This window comes from Trachypithecus francoisi, unplaced genomic scaffold, assembly GCF_009764315.1.
Source record: "Trachypithecus francoisi isolate TF-2019V2 unplaced genomic scaffold, Tfra_2.0 Lachesis_group15, whole genome shotgun sequence".
In the NCBI taxonomy this organism is placed as follows: Eukaryota; Metazoa; Chordata; class Mammalia; order Primates; family Cercopithecidae; genus Trachypithecus; species Trachypithecus francoisi.
This window is the reverse complement of record NW_022681460.1, coordinates 86,810,235-86,833,790: the sequence shown is the minus strand read 5'-3', so window position 1 is coordinate 86,833,790 and position 23,556 is coordinate 86,810,235. Positions and strand designations below refer to the sequence as shown.

Below are 23,556 nucleotides of genomic sequence, written 5' to 3'. Positions count from 1 at the left end.
TAAAAAATGACCCTGAAATTGCAGACCTCCTGTTGTGACCTATGAAGCAGTCCACAGCATCACCAGCAGACCTTTGCACATGCAAACGCAGAACGTGGGCCACCTTACATGGCAACTGGACTAGACTTGTCCAAAAAGCAAATATGCGGAAAAATAAAAAAGGGTTTGGAGAGACTGTCTAGGCAAAAAGAAATTAAAGAGACATAATAACCAATGCAATGCATAATACTCAATTAGATATTATGGCAAAAAATTATTTTTAAAATATTTTTGAAAAATTGGAGAAATGTGAATATGGATAGTATATATTATGCAATTATTGCTAATTTTCTTGGGTATAAAAATGGTATGTGGTTATATAAGAGATTGTCCTTATTCTTTTTTTTTTTTTTTTTTTTTTTTTGGAGATGAAGTCTTGCTCTTGTGCCCCAGGCTAGAGTGCGATGGCCCAATCTCGGCTCACTGTAATCTCTGCCTCCTGGGTTGAAGTGATTCTCTTGCCTCAGCGTCCTATGTAGCTGGGAATACAGTAGCTGCCACCATGCCCAGCTAATTTTTGTGTTTTTAGTAGAGACAGCGTTTCACCATGTTGGCCAGGCTGGTCTCAAACTCCTGACCTCAGGTGATCTGCCTGCCTTGGCCTCCCAAAGTGCTGGGATTATAGGTGTGAGCCACCACACACAGCCAAAAATTTTTCAAAATAGAGTTAAAAATAAACTTAGCCCTAAAAATAACCAAGTTTGTGCACTCTTTTTCTTTCTCCACCCCTGCCTCCCATTAATGTTCTCTGAAATTTTGTACATTTTCCACTGTAACATTAGAAACACAACCTCATACACATTTGCAGGGAGAATTTGGGTAAACATCCATCCAGGCACCAGATGCAAATCTGAGCTTTAATCTGCTAAGCAATTTTGCACATGTCTCTTTATCAGTTAACCGGTCTTTAGTGAATGTCACTGGGAACAGATGTGGATAAAATGCACACAAGAGCAAAGAAAGCAGTATTTGTTAGTTTGTATGTGTCTCACTTTGATAACCATGAAACTAAAGGTCAAAAGGTATTAGATCAATATGGATTTGCTTATGTATATGCAAAGATTCTCTAGAAGGACTCTAATAACATTGGTTACTTCTGGGGAGGAAAATTAGGTGGCTGGAGAAGCAAGGGCAGGTGGAAAACTTTTCTATTTATACCGTTTTGTAGTTTTTGAATTTTGAACTATATAAATATGTAATTTATTCAAACAATAAATGTAAATTAAAACACACACACACACAAGTTCTATCCTGGCTAACACGGTGAAACTCCGTCTCTACTAAAAAATACGAAAAATTAGCCGGGCGTGGTGGCAGGCACCTGTAGTCCCAGCTACTCAGGAGGTTAAGGCAGGAGAATGTCATGAACCCAGGAGGCAGAGCTTGCAGTGAGCCGAGATTGCGCCACTGCATTCCAGCCTGGGTGACAGAGCGAAACCCCATCTCAAAAAAACAAAACAAAAGAAAACAAAACGAAACACAAGTTCTATACACAGTAACACTGATTAGATATTAAGTTGGTAGATGTATTTCGAGTATGGAAGAAATTCTGAGACTCAGTTTTGTCAGCCATATTGACATGATTGTCAATGTTGGGGCACCAGGTTTGTTTATTGTTGGGGCACCAGGTTTGTTTATTGTTGGGGCACCAGGTTTGTTTATTGTTGTTGTTGTTGTCGTTGCCTTGTTTTGTTTTGTTTTGTTTTTTAGAGGAAATTCAATTTCTTCTGTAGTGTGCTTTATATGCAGCAGCATATTTTGGAAAGGATGTCATCCTAGAAGCAAGAATACCTGAATTCTAATCTTGGCTTCAATAATTACTATTTTTCCAGACATGGTATACAACATCTTTCCTCAGTCTGAGTGGCGAAAAAAACCTTTAATGGTCTCTCCCATTGAGAAAATTCTGTGATTCTCTCCATATATAATGAACCTTTTCTTAAAAATACAAAAAAAGAAGGAAGGAAGGAAGGAAAGAAAGAAGGAAAGGAGGGAGGGAGGGGTAAATACAAATAAGGAAGGAAGGAAAGAAGGAAGGAAGGAAGAAAGAGGGAGGGAAGCAAGGAAGGGAGGAAGGGAGGGAGGGAGGAAAGAAGGAAGGAAGGAAGGAAGGAAGGAAGGAAAGAGGATGGGAGGAGGGGAGGGAGTGAGGAAACAGTCTTAAAATGTCCTTATATTCATAGATATTGGCATTTATCCTTTGTTGTTCTTGGAATTAATTGCTGAAATTCCATGTCCTTAAGAAAGCACAGTGGCCGGGTGCGGTGGTTCACGCCTGTAATCCCAGCACTTTGGGAGGCCGAGGTGGGCGGATCATGAGATCAGGAGATCGAGACCATCCTGGCTAACACGGTGAAACCCTGTCTCTACTAAAAATTTCAAAAAATTAGCCGGGCGCGGTGGTGGGCGCCTGTAGTCCCAGCTACTCAGGAAGCTGAGGCAGGAGAATGGCGTGAACCCGGGAGGCAGAGCTTGCAGTGAGCTGAGATCACGCCACTGCACTCCAGCCTGGGAGACAGTGAGACTCTGTCTCAAAAAAAAAAAAAAAAAAAAAAGAAAGCACAGCAAAAAAATATCTTTTCACAAACATCTGAGACAGTAAAGTACAAAAAGACATCTGTCTTCTTTAGATATGACTACCAACGTGTATGCACATGACATATAGATACAGGAAATAACAGTCTACCTTTATGTATGCATAGCTATAGCTCTTTGCAACTGTTCCTTAACTCATATAGTTACAGCATCATAAATCAATTTTTTATTAACTATTCTTAGGTACAGTTCAATAGTGTTAATTATATTCACATTGTTGTGCAATGAAGACACTGGTCTTTGAAATCCAGGAGATAGGCAGGTTCAAACAGCAAAGTTTGTGTTGAAATGTCAGCGGCAGTGGTTCTCAGCCCTGGTTGTACATTAGAATAATTTTGGGAAATTTAAAAAATGTTAATAACAGTGTCCCATCCTCAAATTAATTCAACCTGAATCTCTAGGAATCCTAATGTGCAACCAGAGCTTAGAACTCCTGCCCCAGAGAATTGCTCGAACCCGGGAGGCAGAGGTTGCAGTGAGCTGAGATCGCGCCATTGTACTCCAGCCTGGGTGGGACAGCGAGACTCCGTCTCAAAAAACAAAACAAAGAACTGCTGACCCAAAGTATCCTGGGGGTCTGTTTTTATCAGGACAGCAGAGATGTGACAGGGCCAGGTAAGGTTGGAGGCCCGGACCTCAAAGCCAGACAACAGCTCCACTGGGTCTGAGAAGGCAAGAAACATCTGATGACAGCTCTGAAGCAGGTGCAGCCATGTCTTTCTCTTTCTATGTGTCACATCTCCTAAAGACCCTTCCTAACCCTTAAAACCCTTAAGACTCTAAAGTGAACAGCTCGGTTAATTTTAGCAACTTTATATGCTTGTGCAGCCATAATCACTGTCCATTTTGGCCACCCTCAGCCCTAGGCAACTCTTGATCAGCTCTGTTACACTGAGCTTCCAGTTTTGAGAGGGCAGCAATATGATGATGGAGAGAGACAAAGAAGACAAAGAAACACAGGGCAGAGAGAGACCAAGGAGTTATAAAAAAGGGAAGACAAGGAGACAGACAAAGAGAGAGAGAGGCCGGGCGCGGTGGCTCAAGCCTGTAATCCCAGCACTTTGGGAGGCCGAGACGGGCGGATCACAAGGTCAGGAGATCGAGACCATCCTGGCTAACACGGTGAAACCCCGTCTCTACTAAAAATACAAAAAAAAACTAGCCGGGCGAGGTGGCGGCGCCTGTAGTCCCAGCTACTCGGGAGGCTGAGGCAGGAGAATGGCGTGAACCCGGAAGGCGGAGCTTGCAGTGAGCTGACATCCGGCCACTGCACTTCAGCCTGGGCGACAGAGCGAGACTCCGTCTCAAAAAAAAAAAAGAGAGAGAGAGAGTGCGTGAAGTCAAGAAAGAAGCGTAGACTAACAGAAAGTGAAAGAAAGAAACAAAGTTGGAGAGAGACCAAAGAGACAAAAAAAAAAGAGTCAGAAAAACAGAAACAGATAGACCTAGATACATAGAATGGGAGAGAGAGAGAGACATCAAGAAAAGATGGATGAAGCATAAAATTACTGGGCAACACAAGGCTATCATTTTAAGATAGTCTGAAATTAACAGAATGGTGCCAGGTGGTCACTTACAAAGCCACAGCCGTCCTCATCCAGGAAAGGGTGGGCCTGCAGCAGGGCATTAACTACGTCATTGTACTGCTGGGTGCTGGGGTACCTGTTCACCAAAACAAGGAGGATATGTTTCACTTCAAGCAGCCCACATTCCTTCCTTTAAGATGAGTCTAAATTACACTCATTTTTCTTCACATTTGTCTACATAACAAAAAGAGATTTAAATATTGGGCAATTTGGGACCTATTACCAATATGTCATCCACAATCTGAAGAGAGTTGATTCCACGTGAATTCTACTCTATTCCGAAACAGACCCTTTCCCAAAGCAGCAAGCCTCTCTTGTTGTCACTCACAGTGAGCCTTCCAGATACTTAGTCATGTCGGCCTGGAGAAACTCAATGATCCTTATCCTCATGCTGTGATCCGGGCACTTCTGCTCTGCTAACATGCATTTGACATCATAGGGAAACTCTGGTAAAACATAGGACTTCATCCATTGTAATGCTTTGCTTCTAGCTAGAATATGTTTCACATTTCTTCTGTGAAATAAAAACACACAAAGAATGAAATTCTATTCCAAATATATGCAATTTATTAATTTGCTACATCCTGAGAACTTACGAAATAAATAACTTTCCCGAGACCCAAATATATGGAAGTCATCAAGCTACCTTCCACCCATTCATCCATCCACAAATGTCTGAAGGCTCAGTAAGTGTCTTTGTCCATTCACACAACACATATTTATTCTTTAGAAAAAGTCATAATAATATAGACTTTAGAATAAAGCCTGAAGCTGAAATGCATACTAATTCATTTTTCTTAAAGAGAAAATGTAATGCATAGCTCAAAACTAGACAATATACTTAACAAAAAGAAAATACGTTGCAATTCAGCAAAGCAAATGAGGCCTACCATAAAGTCTTAGGACATGTTAAGAAAATTCTTCTAATTAATTTATTCTGCTGCTATTTATAATGAAATACAAGATCCACCTGATTTAGTTGGTCTTGCCTATTTTGATAAGGTGAACTTAGTTTCTAAATTAAATATAAATAACAGATATTCCAGTTCCATCCAGATGAAATTTCTATGAAGGGCTACAGAAAACTGTAACTACAGCCGGGCGTAGTGGCTCACGCCTGTAATCCCAGCATTTTGGGAGGCCGAGGCAGGCAGATCATGAGGTCAGTAGATCGAGACCATCCTGGCTAACACGGTGAAACCCCCTCTCTACTAAAGATAAAAGAAATCAGCCGGGTGTGATGGCATGCCTGTAGTCCCAGCTACTTGGGAGGGTGAGAAAGGAGAATCGCTTGAACCCGGGAGGTGGAGGTTGCATTGAGCTGAGATCACGCCACTGCACTCCAGCTTGGGCGACAGAGTGAGACTCGGTCTCAAAAAAAAAGAAAAAACTATAACTACAGAAGGCAGATCAGGAGTTGCCTGGGGCTGAAGGTGGATAAAATGGGTAGTGATTATTTGTTGTACAAGCATATAAAGCTGCTAAAATTAACCGAGCTATTCACTTTATCTTTTACCATAATTTTTTTTGAGACAGAATCTCACTCTGTTGCCAGGCCGGAGTGCTGTGGCACAATCTCGGCTCACTGCAACCTCCGCCTCCCGGGTTCAAGCGATTTCCCTGCCTCAGCCTCCCGAGTAGCTGGGACTACAGGCATGCACCACCACACCAGCTAATTTTTTGTATTTTAGTAGAGATGGGGTTTCACCATGTTGGCCAGGATGGTCTCAATCTCCTGACCTCGTGATCCGCCCACCTTGGCCTCCCAAAGTGCTGGGATTACAGGCGTAAGCCACTGTGTCCAGCCAATTCTTTTTCTTTTTTTTAGACAGAGTCTTGCTCTGCCATCCAGGCTGGTGTGTAGGGGTGCAGTCACAGCTCACTGCAGCCTTGACCTCCTGGTCTCGAGCAATCTTCCCACTTCAGCCTCCCAAATAGCTGGGACTACAGGCACGTGCCACCATGCCCAGCTAATTTTTTTTTATTTTTTGTGGAGGTGGGGTCTCATTTTGTTGCCCAGTTTCATCTCGAACTCTAGGCTCAACCAATCCTCTTGCTGTAGCTTCCCAAAGTGGCGGGATTACAGGCATGAGCCAACACAGCCAGTCTCTTGTTCACTTTAAATGGGTGAACTTTATGCTATGTAAATGAAACATCGATAAGGCTGTTTATAAAATTATCAGAACAACATTCAAGCCTTAAAGTTAGTGACTGACCACTGAGTGTGCAAAATGAAGACTCTGTAATATTAATAAAGTGTCCAACCAACATTGAATCAAAGGTACTACGTAGCTCTTAATCCATTTATAAATAGGATTGATTGTGGTGGAAGTAAAGAAACAGAAGCAAGCCAAGTAGAAGACAACAGGAAGATTTCCTAAGTTGGCATAAGTAAGTTAATTTTCAGATAACCATGGAACCCAAAATTCAGATGAATTTTGAAAGGCTAGGGTTCTTTTAACATTTTCGGTCATCCTTTATAAGAATGCACAAGCTGGCCGGGCGCGGTGGCTCAAGCCTGTAATCCCAGCACTTTGGGAGGCCGAGACGGGTGGATCACGAGGTCAGGAGATCGAGACCATCCTGGTCTACACGGTGAAACCCCGTCTCTACTAAAAAATACAAAAAACTAGCCGGGCGAGATGGTGGGCGCCTGTAGTCCCAGCTACTCGGGAGGCTGAGGCAGGAGAATGGCGGGAACCCGGGAGGCGGAGCTTGCAGTGAGCCAAGATCGCGCCACTGCACTCCAGCCCGGGCTACAGAGCGAGACTCCGTCTCAAAAAAAAAAAGAATGCACAAGCTATAATGCGATATGGAGAATCAAGCACACAGGAGAAAGCACTCTCACATCCCTTTTTATGATAAGCTCCCTTTCCTTTTTTCCCCCTTTGGCGGTCCCTACTATATCAGTGGTGAAATTATGTCCTGTCTAAGCTAAGCACACCAATAACTTAATACTTAACTAAATACCACAACAGGAAATTCCCAGATTTGAATCTCTGCTGTAGCCCAATCTGTTTTCCAGTACGTTTCTCTTTCATTTTGTTCATTCATTCAACCAGCATTTACTGGGGGTCTACTAAACGCCAATTACTCTTTCACAATCCTCATTTTCTTCCATATTCTATTACTTTGTTTCTTTCTCCCATGGCCAAATTACCCCTCCTGTATCTACTGAGACCAAGGAATATAAAGTAATGGCCAGTTTTGTTGGATGTCTTTTGTGTGTTCCTGGGATTTTTGTGTTTTTTTTTTTTGAGACTGAGTCTTGCTTTGTCGCCCAGGCTGGAGTGCAGTGGTGCCATCTCAGCTCACTGCAACCTCCGCCTCCGGGGTTCAAGCGATTCTCCTGCCTCAGCCTCCTGAGTAGCTGGGACTACAGGCGCCCACCACCACGCCCGGCTAATTTTTTGTATTTTTAGTAGAGATCGGGTTTCACCGTGTTGGCCAGGATGGTCTCAGTCTCCTGACCTCGTGATCCACCCACCTCGGCCTCCCAAAGCTCTGGGATTACAGGTGTGAGCCCCCGTGCCCAGCCCTTCCTAGCATTTTTTAAAAGTGATGTAACTTGGCAGGTGTTAAGCTGGTTTCAGTAATCTTAACATCTATCTCTTTTTTCCTAGTAATTTTCAAGCAGCTAAATTAGCTGCCTGCCGGGTCCAGGTTTTGAAGTTGTTATGTTACTTAGTACCACCTCAACAGATAAGTTCAATGTTCCAGTGTTATAAAATAAAGCTCGTTACGCTGTCTTTTTATTCTACATACTTTCCTCCCTTTTCTTTTCAGTATCAGGGCGGAGACTATACTGCATGGTATTATTTCTCTCAAACATCCAGAATGTAGCTAGATGCATAAAGGATCCAAGAATACAGATACTCCATCTTGCTCTAAATAGAGTAATGTATTAGGAAAGATCAGAAGCATCAAATTTTCATTTTCTTTACATTAAAACAATGTAAGAAGATATTCTGGAATTGACTAAAAACCAACCCATGCCACCTAATGCCGGTCAAAATGAGTATTACACACGAAAAGTGATTCATCAGAAATTTAAAATACATTCCAATTTGCAAGTAGATAACTGCAGGCAAAATCATTTCTCATCTGTAAAATTATATTTGCACTGGATTAAAAAAAGCTTTACTGTGGGGTTAAGATTATTCATAATATTTTTATTAAGCTAGAGTTGGGCAGAACACCAAAATAAGTCAGCCAAAAGTAAGGGCAGGGAGCAGACAGCAGTTCAACGCAAAGGCCGGTTATATTACTGTTCCCACCTCAGAACCAGGCTTTTTGACAAAATCAGCACCATAAAACAACAGATATCTAGCCCAAGGTATCTCAATCCTGGGTGCACGGTAAAATCAACCAGGAAGCTTTTAAAACATGTTAATGCTTACAATTGGCCCCTGGCTAACTGATTCAGAGTTCACTGCTTACTAAACTCTCAGCTTATGCATAGAGCTTATATTTGTAATAAAATAAAACTTACAATAAAGTTAAGACAACACATTTGATAATTGGCCATATCATTATTGTATTCGGTGTTAATTTAAAAAATGATTAGATGGTGTTTTCATGAAAAAGCTAATTGACTCTCCAACATTTTCTAACTTTAGTAAGAGTGAAAAAATATCCAATTCTTACCCTACTTCCAAAGAACATATGGTATACTCTGATGAGGCTCACACAGGGTAGGAAAGACGGCTCTGTTAAGAATGGGCTCAGGGCCGGGCGCGGTGGCTCAAGCCTGTAATCCCAGCACTTTGGGAGGCCGAGACAGGCGGATCACAAGGTCAGGAGATCGAGACCATCCTGGCTAACACGGTGAAACCCCGTCTCTACTAAAAGATACAAAAAACTAGCCGGGCGAGGTGGCGGGTGCCTGTAGTCCCAGCTACTCCGGAGGCTGAGGCAGGAGAATGGCGTAAACCCGGGAGGCGGAGCTTGCAGTGAGCTGAGATCCGGCCACTGCACTCCAGCCTGGGAGACAGAGCCAGACTCCGTCTCAAAAAAAAAAAAAAAAAAAAGAATGGGCTCAGGTGAGCACCAGCTCTCTAAAGAAAAATCTGAATGCACAGAACAGCAGTTGGTAGGGAGCAGAAAAAACACAGATGTTACATGAGGGCGGGGACTGTTTGTTTAATCTCCAGTGTATATAACATTGCTTAGCAGAGTTGATAATACAGTGATTTTTTGTTGAAAGAATAAACCAGACATCTGAAAGAAGTAGCTATCTAAGCAAGGCTGAATTTGATTTGGTCTGGGCAGAGATATGGACACTTCACTGGTCCGTGATTGCATTCATTACCCCTTAGATTTGGCTCCCCATTTATGCTCTAGGCAGGTCTTTCAAATCACTTTCATTCTGCTTTTCCTTAACCTCTCTTACCTGACTCTCTTCCCAATCACCTCACCTGGACTGCTTCCTCAAAAGTCAATAATAATTTCCTAATTGGCAAATGCAGGGCCTTTTGACCACAGCCTTTTATAAGACCTTTGTAACTGCATTTAGTGCTATTGACCACTTCCTCACACCCCTTTTCTTCCTTATCTTCCTTGACACTGTTTCATTTTCCTGCCTTTCTTCCGATCTCTCTGACAACTTGTTTATTTGCTGATTTATACCTCCTTTACTTTCTGTGAGAATTTGCACATGGCTGGGTTCCTGCCCCCTTAATCCTTTGTATTGCTCTCTGCTTTCTTCCTCAGAGAACTCACCCAGCCCCATGACCTCAGTTCTGAGCTCTATGTTGATAGATTGTAAATCTATCATCAATAATCTGTTCTCCATGCTCCATCTTCTATCTCCAACAACAACTTGTACATTGTTTATCTTATACTCAACAAATCCAAAAATAATTAATAATCTTTAAAAAAACAAACAAACAAAAAACCAAAAACTAGGCTCTCATGTTCTAGGAACTGAACTGTGTTCCTTTCAAATTCTGTATGTTGAAGCCCTAACCTCCAATGTGACTGTACTTGGAGATAGACCTTTAAGGAAGTAATTTATTTAAATGAAATCATAAGGGTGGGCCCTGAGATGACGGGATTAGTATTCTTAAAAGATCTGTATGCCATGTGAGGTCAGAGAGAAAATGTACCTATCTGCAAGTGAAAAAGTGGGTCCTCAACAGAAACGGAAGAGGTCAGTGCCTTGATCTCAGGCTTACAGCCTCTAGAACCACCAAAAAATAAATGTTTGTGTTTAGGTCACCAAGTCTATGGTATGTGTGGACTAACACAGAATTCCAATTTCCTTGTTTCTTTTACTGTACCCATTTCTCTTAGCAACTCAGGTTTAACATCGTGATGTCTCTTTTACCTTCATTTTTCACTCCTAAGTGTCATGAAATTTTCCCTACATTTTATCTCTGTATTTATTTACTTATATCCATGGTTCATACTACTGCACTAATCCAAGTATTTGCTACTCAAATGTGGACTGCTTCGATAGTCTCCTAGCAGAGTTCTGCTGGAATGGCTTAATGAGCTCCCACTGGACCAGCTATCTCAGAAACATTAACCATAAACATTAAACACAGTTTTAAAAAACTAACTGAAAACACTAAAAGGTGAAAAACAGAATGTAGGTTTTGAAAAGAAGCCTACACTTAGAACAAGAGGAAGACACTGGGCCTTTGATGAGGTTCCCTTTTCATGGCTTTTGGCCTGGAGGCAGGCCTCACCCTGTGCTGCTAAAACGTGAATAAAAAACCCTGTACTATTTCTGGACTCAAAGACTTGGGGGCAGAATTTCGGGCAACCGCATATGTGGAAAAGAAGAGGAAAATCCCAGAAAAGAATGAACTAACGAGGGAAAACTCCACAATCTGTATATAAACTGTTCAAATCTCTGGATGATCCTGAACTACACACATGCATAACTGGACTAAAGATAAAAGAACTCAACAGATTTTAACCAACACCCAGGAGACTGAGTTTTCCACGTGAGTCCAACCAATTTTGCGGTTTCCTAGAACAAAATGTCAACACTGTTTGGGCAAACACAACAGATTCAAGAGACTCCACATTGTAACATTCATATTTAATCCAAAATTATGTAATATACGAAAAAAAAAAACCCAGAAAATGTAATCCATCCTCAAGAGTAAAGACAATCATTAGAATGTGATGCTAAGAGGAACCAACCAGATGTTGGCAAGGATTTTAAAGCAGCTATTCTAACAATGTTCAGTGAATTAAAGAAATATATGCCAGAATGACTGAAATGACAGGAAAATTTAGCAGAGAAATAGAAATTGTTTAAAAGAAACAAATAGAAATTTAGAAGAAAAAAAAACAAAATTCGAAATTAAAAACTGTACTAGATAGGAGTAATAGCAATGGAGATTTAGGAGGAAGTAGTCATTGAATTTGAAGACAGATCAACAGAAATGATCCAATCTGAAAAACATGGGGAAAAGAGATTAAAAAAAATAAGTAGCTCATTTTTTCTAATTTCAGGTCCTCACAATTTATGCCCCTATACAGCCATAAACCCTTCTCCTCTCTGATCCATCATCCAATTTAACATAAACACTGATTTAATCAGTGGAGGGGCCAGGTAGAACTGGCCAATGGCTTCCAGGGCTACTTTTGGAACCAAGACATAGTCCAAGGTCCAAGAAAAATAAGCCAGTCTTGCTTGACACCATAATCATGTCCAACTTCAAACACTATTCCTGGTACTGAAACATCACTGGGAACCAATGTGGAACTGTAACTTCAAATTTATAAGTCCCATAGTTTAAAGATCAAGTATATAGAAGACCTGCAAGTTCACATTCAGCACTTGACTATACTATATATCTGCCTTCTGCACGATTTCAGATTTTCCAGTTGCCATAGGCATGATAATCTTCCTGTTTGCGGACAATGTAACCCATATATGTATTGAGCGACATGGGTGATTCAGGATTCCTCTATCCCCAGCAATTAGACACCGTGAGAGTTTACTATGCAGTCAGAGTTTACTATGTTAGTCTCTTTGACCAATAACATCTTCAGTATGTGGTCTCCCTGAAAGGAGAGTTACTGCTTCCTATTTCTGAGGGTAACCTGAGCCAGGCTCATTCCTTAATTATCATCTCTTTGGGTTCCTGGGGCTCCCCAGGAAGAGGAAAATAACTATGATCTGTTGACATATTTGGATGTAAATATTCACATTTGGAAAGAAAACTCTGAGTCCATTCTCTGTTATTTAAATCCCTTTTGGAGCTACTCAGTATTTGGCAGTTATTTTATCCCCATGAAAGTGGATAATATTGCCTTAGGGAAAAAGTAAGCTCTTGAATTTTCAAACCAGAAAGCTTCAGCATTTCTTTTTGAATTGGAGGAAGCCTAAGAGTTTAAAACTGTTGCTTCCTTCCTTTTTTTTTTTTTTTTTTAACAGAGCCACAGTTTCTTGCTTTGTTGAAATTGGTGCTTCCAATTTCATTGTCTTACATTTAAAGGAATTTTTTCTTTCTCTTTTTACTTCTACAAATAAAACAGGTGATAGGATTTTAAAATTCTATGAGAAAAATAAAATTCAATGGTCTGTAATTTCTTAAAATCCCAAATTTGAATTCTTCATATTTACTAATTAGGAGTTGTTGTACTCTCTTATTATCATCTACTATACACTGTGAATTATCAGATCCAGTCCAGACACAAGCCTTACTAAATCTCCAGAATGCACTATGCATGTGTTCGCAATTGCTTCACTTACCTAGGATGCCCTCAGTTGCCCTCATTCTTCTAGGTTTATCTCAAGCCTTCTTCTTCATTGGGTTTTACTCACTGCCACACTCCTGCCACGCATGTGGTTCTCCTCATCTGAATCCCCAACCTGGCCTGGTCCAACGCTGGCCCCATGAGCACTCAACTGCATCTAGTCTCCTTATCTGTCTTGATTTTCCTATGTCCTTGTTGAATGAAATAGTTTGTGACAAAAATATTGGAAAGGTTTAGCAATGTTTGAAAAAGATAAAAAATATCAAAGATAACATTCTATGACTGATAAAGACAGTCTGTAGTTCTATAAACTTGTGTTTTCTTTTCTTTTTTAAGAGACAGAGTCTCCCTCTGTTATCCAGGCAGGAGTGCAGTGGCACAATCATGACTCACTGTAGCCTCAAAGTCCTGGGCTCAACGGGAGCATCCCACCTTAGCCTCCTGAGTAGCTAGGACTACAAGCATGCACCACCACACCCAGCTAATTTTTAAAATTTGTTTTTGTAGAGATGAGGTCTTGCTGTGTTGCCCAGGCTAGTCTCAAACTCCTGACCTCAAGTGATTCTCCTGCCCTGGCTTCCCAAAGTGTTGGAATTAGAGATGTGAACCACCACATCTAGCCTAAATTTGTGTTTTCAGACGTAAAATTGTCCCCTTTCAAAAAGGAGCTCTCTGTTATGCTAAAACAGCCCACTCATGACAAAGAAACCACTCACTAGCAAGGCACCAAGTCAAGTGGTGAGTGAAGAGAAGTGCCAGGTCACTAAGCCCATAAATTTGAGATATGAAAACCAGTGAGGCAGGCTAGAGAGGCAGATCTGGGGATTGAGGTGGAATCCTCTGGAAACAGAAAAGGTATCTGAGAACTAGACTGTGACTGTGGAGAATTACAAAAAGGTCAAACACACCAAAAATAAACCCTCCAAAACCTGGTTTCTCAGCACCTCAACAGGCTTCAGTCGCACCCCATGTGGCTTTATGGGACCCAGGACAGAGTTCATATCACACTCAGCTGAACCCTGGTTGACCTTTAGAGTCATAGCTCATAAATCATCCCTGTTTTCCCAAATTTCGGGGCGCAAATTGTACCTTTCTCCAAGGGCACCCACTTGGAGACAATCTCCTGCTTTGAGGAACTGTGATACTTTCCTAGTCTTGTAAAATGGTATTGCTTTCTGGTCCTCCAGGGAGGAGAATAAAGGACCAGCAGAATCCTTTGCCGTGAAGAACACACATCCTGGCTACAGGGCTTGGTCTTTTCATCTCGAGTGCCACCTGCAGTACTATTAGTACTCCCACGCGGCGAAACTTACGCTGCTCTCCAGGGACTGAACTGAAAGAAATTGTGTCCCACAAGCAGGTGTATTGTGGCATCCCATTTTTCATTTAATTCCTCTCTACATCCAAGACTGCAGACTTTATACACTAAAAATGGTATAGATTGGGTACCCAGTTTATGTTATCAACTCTGAAGCTAAATGGCATGTGATCTCCGCAACATCCCAAACCTGAAATGTTTTGGAGACATAGAAGAGGAAGAAGCCAGTGGAGGCTTAGATATCTATTTAAAGAATTTGCTAGCCGGGCGCGGTGGCTCAAGCCTGTAATCCCAGCACTTTGGGAGGCCGAGACGGGCGGATCACAAGGTCAGGAGATCGAGACCATCCTGGCTAACACAGTGAAACCCCGTCTCTACTAAAAAATACAAAAAGAAAAAAAAAATAGCCGGACGAGATGGCGGGCGCCTGTAGTCCCAGCTACTTGGGAGACTGAGGCAGGAGAATGGCGTGAACCCGAAAGGCGGAGCTTGCGGTGAGCTGAGATCCGGCCACTGCACTCCAGTTTGGGCGACAGACAGAGACTCCGTCTCAAAAAAAAAAAAAAAAAAAAAAAATTTTCTGTCATTTTATCCTAGGACAGAAGATATTATGGTGCACAGCCCTTCCAAACAGGGAACAAATTTTACCAAATTACAAATGAACCAGAAATTTTGCTTCTGAGTTAATTATGCCAGTAACCTGGGAATTTCCTGCTTTACCTTGGCAAGAGTAGCTACTGCTAAGAAAACAAAGTAAATAAGAAGTTTTGAAGAGCCAAATAGAGAGACACATGCCAAAGAACAAGGTGAGATGCTGTCTCTGAAAATATTGAACAATGCCACTTCAAAGCACCTATGAACTATGAAGAAAATGCTGTTTTGTTGCAGCAACTGATGGCACCCACCGTGAATTCAGAAAAACGTTTGAGTCACATTCCTATAATTTTGATGTTTGCTTTTAATTTATGTTTTATAGCCCAGGGCTTTCACACCTGGCAATAAATTTATGAGATTTCCAAAGGAATTACATGTCTGAAATGCATGTGTGAATCTATAACCAAGCCCAAAGAAAAGAGAGATGTGACCAGCATCAGGCACCATGTCTTGGCAAAGTTAGACAGATGTCCCACAAACCCTCCATGTTCTTGGGCCCCAGTGTGAGATTCAAGGCCTTGGGAGTATTTGGAGCCCTAATTCATCAAAAATGAAGCAAAAAAAAAAGTGTTTTTAAAATCTTCCCATTCCCCAATTCCTCTTGGTATTGACAGAAATATAAAGTTTCAGAAACTCAGCCTTTATCTTATCTACCACCATGACACGTATATCAACAAGTCTCACAGAGCTATCACCTCTGAGTCCTTCTTTTCCTTTTTTCTTCCTCATTCAAATGCCTGTAATCCCAGCACTTTGGGAGACCGAGGTGGGTATATCACGAGGTCAGGATATAGAGATAATCCTGGATAACATGGTGAAACCCCATCTGTACTAAAAATACAGAAAAAAAGTAGCCAGGCTTGGTGGAATGTGCCTGTAGTCCCAGCTACTCAGGAGGCTGAGACAGAAGAATCACTTGAACCTGGGAGGCAGGGTTGCAGTGAGCTGAGATCACACCACTGCACTCCAGCCTGGGCAATGGAGTGAGACTCCGTCCCCTCACCTCCCCCGCCAAAAAAAAAGTAATGAGGCGTGACATACCCAGTTGTTGCAAAATGGTTCAGTGGTGCTACGTTTGCAGTTTAGAAGTATTAAAAGGTGTTTAATTTATCACCAACAATCAAAGTGGGCAAGGACATTCGGTAGCTACTGAGGAATACAGAAAATTGGGTCTTTAAACAAAAATGATGAGGGCCTCTCTTTGGGAGGTAGTGGCATTATTGAACTGTTTAGACTTACTTTGTTGAGTGTTTTCTTATATGAAATGCTAATATGGAAAAGAGTGAGCAGAAGCCCTAGCTTTATCAGAATCCCTATTTTTCATCCCACTAAGTTCTACTGAATAAACTGTTGGTCATATTCTTTGTAATGCTATGCTCATGTTTGTTTTCTCATATTGGTTGATAGCACCACTAGTTACACAAGCCAGAAGTACAGGAGAAAGTTTACCACCTAGCAAACTCTCCCCTTCTCCTCATTAACAGGCCCACCATGTCCTGTTGATTTTATATTTAAGCATCCTTTTTATGGCCATTACCACCGTCTTAGTTTAGACCTTCATCAATTCTTGCTTGAACTTTAGTGTTTTGATGGGTCTTCCTCCTCTAATTTTTCTCCAATCCATTTTCTACATCACTGCCACAATAAATGATGAAAAGTATGTATACCTGATCAAATCATTGAATCTCTTTATTTCCTAACGTACAGCAGTAGTTTTCAATTCTCACTATACATTAGAATTACTTGTGGAACTTAAAAAAAGGAAAATACTGATACTCAGTTCTCATCCCCAGAAGTTCTTAATCATCTAATACTTTGTTACTCAAAACATATTCTTGGCTGGGCGTAGTGGCTCACGCCTGTAATCCCAGCACTTTGGGAGGCCGAGGCGGGTGGATCACGAGGTCAGGAGTTCGAGACCAGCCTGGCCAACACACACATACAAAATAGCTGTCTCTACTAAAAATACAAAAAAAAAAAAAAAAATAGCCAGGCATGGTGGCAAGTGCCTGTAATCCCAGCTGAGGCAAGCAGAATCGCCTGAACCTGGGAGGCGGAGGTTGCAGTGAGCTGAGATCACGCCACTGCACTCCAGCCTGGGCAACAGTGTGAGACCTCTTCTCAAAACAAAAACAAAAACAAAAAATGGTCTTAGAACAGCACTGGCATTAAGAATTGCAGAATCCCAGCTCCCACCCCAACCTACTAAATCAGAGTCTGTGTTTTAACAAGATTCCTCCGTGTTTTATAAGTACAGTAGAATTTGAGAAGCATCAGTTTAGAGCATTGGTGTTTTTCCTGCAAGTCCACTAGATGAATCTAATGCGCAAAGTTAAGAGATGCTTAGCATGGCATAGAACTCCCCTCCTTACCTCTCTATCAGAATATCACCCTTTACAGCAACTCCATTTTCTCTGTCTCTGTCACATTCCGAAAAGAATCCAAACAGAATCCTCCATGCTATTTCAGGTGTTTGTAACCTTGCACATACTGCAAACGTCCTTTTCTTCTCCCGCTTCATTTTCTTTCTTTTTTTTTTTTTTTGAGATGGAGTCTCGCTCTGTCGCCCGGGCTGGAGTGCAGTGGCCGGATCTCAGCTCACTGCAAGCTCTGCCTCCCGGGTTTATGCCATTCTCCTGCCTCAGCCTCCCAAGTAGCTGGGACTACAGGCGCCCGCCACCTCGCCCGGCTAGTTTTTGTATTTTTTAGTAGAGACGGGGTTTCACCATGTTAGCCAGGATGGTCTCAATCTCCTGACCTCGTGATCCGCCCGTCTCGGCCTCCCAAAGTGCTGGGATTACAGGCTTGAGCCACTGCGCCCGGCCCATTTTCTTTAAGATAAATTTGTAATCATCTTTCAAAATCCTACTTCAGTATTTGTGAAGCCTTTCCCCAGGGGTCTTCGCCACGCTTACTTCCCAGGAAGTCTTACTTCTCCCTCTCTCTGTGTTACGTCTGCATTTCTCTTTTGGCATATTTTTCTGTGTTGCAGGTACTCGCTTACATATCTGTCTTGCCTACCAGACTCTAAAGGAATAAAGTGTCCACCCCCAACTCCATGTCTACATAGTACCTAGCGCATGGGGTATAGTCAGTAATTTGGACTGAACAAAAGAAAAACAAGATTAGAAATCAAGATTATTTTGGACCTCTATAAAGACTTAATAATACATTTAGCAGAAATGACCAGGAGTCGGGGTTCTTTATCCATCATGTTAGCCCAATTTCCCCTGATTCTGTAATTCCTGTTTGGCTGGGTCCGCAGATATCCTCCCCTGAGAGAAAGTTTGGTTCTAGCTCAAAGCCAATATTCCTCACATCATTAGGGTCCCTGCTCAAATATCACCTAGTCAAAGCTGAAAGGACTTCCCTGAGAACCCCATTTGAAACAGAGCCCTCCTGTACACTGACACATACACGTACACACACACTGCTCACTCTCTGTCCCCACTCCTGCTTTTCTGCATCACTGGTCTTCATAGCATTTAAGCACATTTATCATCTAATGTTATATTTATTTATTTTTCTCCCCACATTAGAAGGTGAGCTCTGCAAAGTGGGAGGCTTGGTCAGTTTTTTTCCCTACTGTATCCCCAGTACCTACAACAGTGCCTCACACATAGTAAGCACTCAGTAAGTATTTACATATTGAATGAATGAATGAATACTAATTTAGGTAAGGAATCTTTAAATAAGTATTTCCTAAGGTGTTTTGTTGTAATGTTAATAGATGTTACACAAAGAGAATCCCGGGTTAAACAAAGTTAAGTTGGTTTTTTTATTTGTTTGTTTCACTATAGGACTTCTCAAAGCCTACATTACTACATTACTGTATGCTGGGAATCTCTAATCAAGGAATAGAGTTAGCATGTAATATTTCCACAACACAGAACCTTTAGGCATGAGGTTCTACAAATGCAAGTGGTACAAAATGATGGGATCTTGCATTTCACTCTCAGATCCTTGCTCCACTGCCCTGGGACTCAGATCTAAACATGTCAATTCAACACCTGTGTGGTCTTTGATGCCCCTCGTCTCAGTGGTAACTGGCCTTCGCTAATCAGATTCTTGAAACTTCCCTCTTCACCTCATGGTACATATTGGTTCATAGACCTTGTTTCTGTTTTGTTTTCTACGGCAACAACCAACAGGTGTCCCAGGCCTTCTGGGAGGCCTGAAGCATACCCTCCTCTTGCCTGGAGCCCTGAGTCCTGGGAAGGCTTCCAGACACTGCTGGCCTACCTGCCGTTCCTAGAGCTGCTTCTGCTTTGGGACCACTTATTAGAATTGAGAGCAGAATTTTTTTTTTAAATCCCTTTGGACCCTGTGTCTTAGTGACTGCCCAGACAAGAACAACAATAGGTAAAACTAATGAGCTCCTAAGTTTTTTTTCATAAATTAATTCATTCTTCTATTTATCTTACAGATAAGAAAAGTAAGACCTAGTAAGGTTATATAACTTGTCCAGGTTACTCAGCTGGTAAATGATAGAGCTAGGGTTTAAAACTAAACTCAAATACTTGCCTATCTTCATATCCAGACTTACCAACTCTGGCTATTAGCAGGATTGACATCCTGGTCTAATATCTATACTTACTGCTCTCCCAGACCATCTTCCCTTTAGCTCTATAATTGAATCACCATGAGTGACAATGGATCTCAAGATATTGCATCTCACCCTCGTGTCTTCCTACAAGGCTCTTGCATTATCTATTGTGGTCACGTATATTTCAATTAACAAGAGCCCACAGAAAATGCTTAATACATCTGTTCCTTCATGCAATGAACATTTGTTGATCACCTGTGTCAGGGACTGGATAGATGAATAAGACTGGTTCCTCTCATCATTCCCTCACCCAGAGCTCTTGGCCTACAGAGGATCAAGGAATTGAGGAGTAGGAATTGAGTAGACAAATCACACATCTAATTGGAACCTGCATTAACTAGGCTGGCACACTTCATTGCAGCTTCCCTTTATTGCACACTGGTATTGGATACACACACAACTGTGTGGCCTCTTGCCTGAACTACCCGTGTGGAAGAGCCTGCAAACAATACATCAGATGTGTTGAAATCCATTGACATTTGCCTTAATCACTGAGCAAAGGCAGAAGGATTAGCTTATTCTACACCATTTCATTGCAGTGGCCAGACCGAGAACAAAAAGAAAGTTTGTCATTAAAATAATTTTTAAATATGCATGAAACCATGACTAATTTATAATTATACCCAAAACCAGAAGCAAAACATCTGGACACATATATTTAAAATTCAAGTGAGCAGTCTTGGAAGTAACATTTAGGAAGCCTCTACCTGTTTATCTGATTTCATGCCTTATTAGCTATAAAAGAGAGGTGAACAGTTTCAAATATGATAGACAAAAAACAAACAAACAAACAAACAAATAATAACATTGTAAAAAAAAGCTCTTCCCCAAAAATCACCAGCACATGATGAATATGGGACCTATTAATCTCTTCTCCCAGAAAGGGCATTTAAGCAATTCAGTAAAGGGCACAGTATCTTCAGGACTAGCCTGGGCTACATGTTGAAACCCTCTCTCTGCAAAAAATACAAAAATTAGCTGGGTGTGGCAGTGCATGCTTGCAGTGAGGAGACTGAGGTGGGAGAATTGTTTGAGCCTGGGAAGTGTAGGTTGCAATGAGCTGAGATAGTGCCACTGCACCCCAGCCTGGGTGACAGAGTGAGACCCTGTATCAAAAAAATTTTTTAAAAGAGCACAGTATCTGCTGTCACTGGAGAAAACTGCAATGTGCCACAGCACTCTAGCATTTCCTTGGACACCCAATTCACCCACTGGAACACACACCTCATTTTCACTACTGTTAGAGCCATTCCAAGAGCGAGAGTCAGGTGAATTTCCAGACTTTTTTTTTTTTTGGTCAGCAAACAATCTGGATGGAATGGATATGTTCACTTCAGGGAAAACAGGAAAAAAAAAACCCCCACAAGAATGGTAACTGCCAGCTTGTGAGGTGTGGTAACAGCTGCCAGGTGCTTTGATACGTTCTATCACTGGGACCTCATAGGACTACATATTGAGGTTCAGGAGACATGGTTCAGAAACCATTTGGTGAGCAAATGGAGGAGTCAAGATTTGAACCCAATATGTGAGACTCCAAAAGCTGGGACTTATTCCCCATCCCTCTCTACCTCTTGAAAAAGGCTGGCTTCAAGAAAGCCCTGTGGCCAAACACCTTCGGATTTCTAGCCTGTTATGGATGAATGGCTTATAGACTCCTGGAGTCTGGCTCTGTAGAAAAAAAAAAAAAAAAAAAAAAATTAACATATGGATTGTATTAAAATATCTAAAAAAATTGATGTTTATTCAAATATTTATCCCTTCCTATGAAAGTGTATTCAGTCTTTCATTGGCTCATACATCCCAACATTTGAATTTTATTTTATTTTATTATTTTATTTTATTTTGACAGAGTCTCACTATGTCACCTAGGCTGGAGTGCAATGGCGTGATCTCAGCTCACTGTAACCTCTGCCTCATGGATTCAAGTGATTCTACTGCCTCGGCCTCTCGAGTAGCTGGGATTACAGGTGCACAATACCATGCCAGGCTAATTTTTGTATTTTTAGTAGAGACGGGGTTTTACCATGTTGGCCAGACTGCTCTCAAACTCCTGACCTCAGGTGATCCACCCGCCTCAGCCTCCCAAAGTGCTGGGATTATAGGCATGAGCCACCATGCCCAGCCCCAAGTTCCATTTTAAAGCTCCTATTGAGCCTCTATGTGCAAGCAGTCAAGCTAAATGCTGGGTTTACAATAGCCAAGAAATGGTCACTGTCCTTGAAGCACTCACAGTCTAATGAGAGAATACAAACTTTAAAGTGATCAATTTCATTAGCTAGTTTACAAGTCAAGCACGAGATAAGTAGCTGGTACTATACACAGGGGAAGGGCTCCGTGCCTGGCCTGGAATGTCACCAGAGGCTTTCTGTAGAAGGATGTTGAGCAGAGGCAGGGAACTACACACCATGACACAAAAATCATACAGTAGGCCCTTAATCAACAACTATTGACTGAATAGTCCCCTAGGGGCAGGAGAAAGGGACCAAGAGTGGCTCCAACAATCTGGCTCACAGGGTTGGATGGTGGAGCCACCATCTGAGATAGGACATTGGAGGGGAGAGAATCTTCTGCTCCCTCTCAATCCACAGCCCTGGATAAACAGCAGGGCCATAGGGGAAATATTTAAAATAGGTACTTCACCCTGCCTTTATGGGCCACTCCTCCCACACAGCTGATTGCCCAGGAGGAGACACCTGATTCAAGCTGGGCCCATGAACAAAGCAACACTGAAAGACAGAGTCAGTTGGCTGGGAGGACCTGAGCTGTTTATAGGGAGAATTTCCTTTGGAGTTGGTACTAGGGCAAGGCAGTCGTATGGCAGGCAGTTTGAGGGAAGCAGAACAGCCAGAAGTAGTATGATAAATCTGTCCTCGTAGGGAGAAGCAAGGAAATGAGGCCGACTAGACAGGGAAGCAGAATGGAGACAGAGACGACCCGCGAGAAAGGAAGGGACCACTTCTCTGTCTGGCTTTCCGGCACCTGTTTCTTCATGCTCGGGAACTTGCTTGTTCTGCCCTTGGATGCTGGGAAATGCTTTGCTTACAATAAACTCTCGTTGTCTTTACTGTGAGATGATTTTTGTTTCTTACTGCCAAATACATACTAAGGCAGGAAAGATAAGTTTACTTTTTGAAACATTAACCCCAAGGTACAGTATGCAGAGATGGGCAGCTGGTGGTAAACAGATAAGTAAAGGGCTTAGGAGAGACTTTATGACCAGAGATAAAGATAGGGGCATGTCACTTCTAGTTTCCAAACCCTTCTATTTCTCTCAATTTCTTAGCCAGTCCTATTTTTCTCCTCCCCCTTGCCAGGTGTTATGAAGAATGTGAAATGCCATTAAGGGAGCCATGTGAAAACAATTGGAATAACCCTGCCCACCCAGTATCACAGGAGCACGATGAGGACCAAATGTCAGAGGGCTTAGAAAGGAGGAAAGATAGCTTGGGCAACACACTGAGATCTCATCTCTACACATCATTAAAAAAAGTAGCTGGGCCTGGTATTGCATACTTGTGGTCCCAGCTACTCCGAAGGTTAAGGCGGGAGGACTGCGGGAGCCTGGAAGGTCAAGGCTGCAGTGAGCCCTGATTGCATCACTGCACTCCAGCCTGGGTGATAGAGTGAGACCCCATGTCATCAAAAAAAAAAAAAAAAAAAAAAAGAAAAGAGAAGACCTACAGGTATAGAAGGTTGCATCCTTATCTGCTGTGTTAAGTAGGCAGACAAAAGACACCCTAAGGAAAGTAGGAACACCTCCAGGAGCAGGGCTGGAGAAATGGTTGTACACCCAGTGTCCTCTGTGTGCTTCCACTCTGCTTGGAACTTGGCAGGCATTATCTATTCTTAATGCTCAAAACAGCACCATGAGAAAGTATCGTTATTACTTCCATTTTGCAGATGAGGATACAGAGACAGTGCTACCAGGATAGGTAGCACTGGGGCTAATCACGGTTCTCCCCAACTCTACTCACACTTTCACAGTTATAGACATGTGGACTGGCTGCAATTAGCAGCTTCCTGTTGGAAGGGGTAGT

The 23,556-nt window shown here is 42.0% G+C and overlaps 1 protein-coding gene across 6 annotated transcripts in view; it reads right to left on the bottom strand.

The window, feature by feature from the left end:
- The window catches only part of SAMD3 (sterile alpha motif domain containing 3), a 68,232-nt gene that overhangs the window by 34,769 nt on the left and 9,907 nt on the right, over nt 1–23,556 (bottom strand). For 4 of the 6 annotated variants that reach the window (XM_033235490.1, XM_033235489.1, XM_033235485.1 and 1 more), the window contains exons 5-6: nt 4,549–4,734; nt 4,212–4,296 (exon numbers count right to left, since the gene is read on the bottom strand). In XM_033235490.1, the coding sequence (XP_033091381.1) occupies nt 4,212–4,296; nt 4,549–4,734 (271 nt within the window). The remainder of the gene's footprint in view (nt 1–4,211; nt 4,297–4,548; nt 4,735–23,556) is intronic. The other 2 variants (XM_033235486.1, XM_033235491.1) reach the window with 2 other exon arrangements.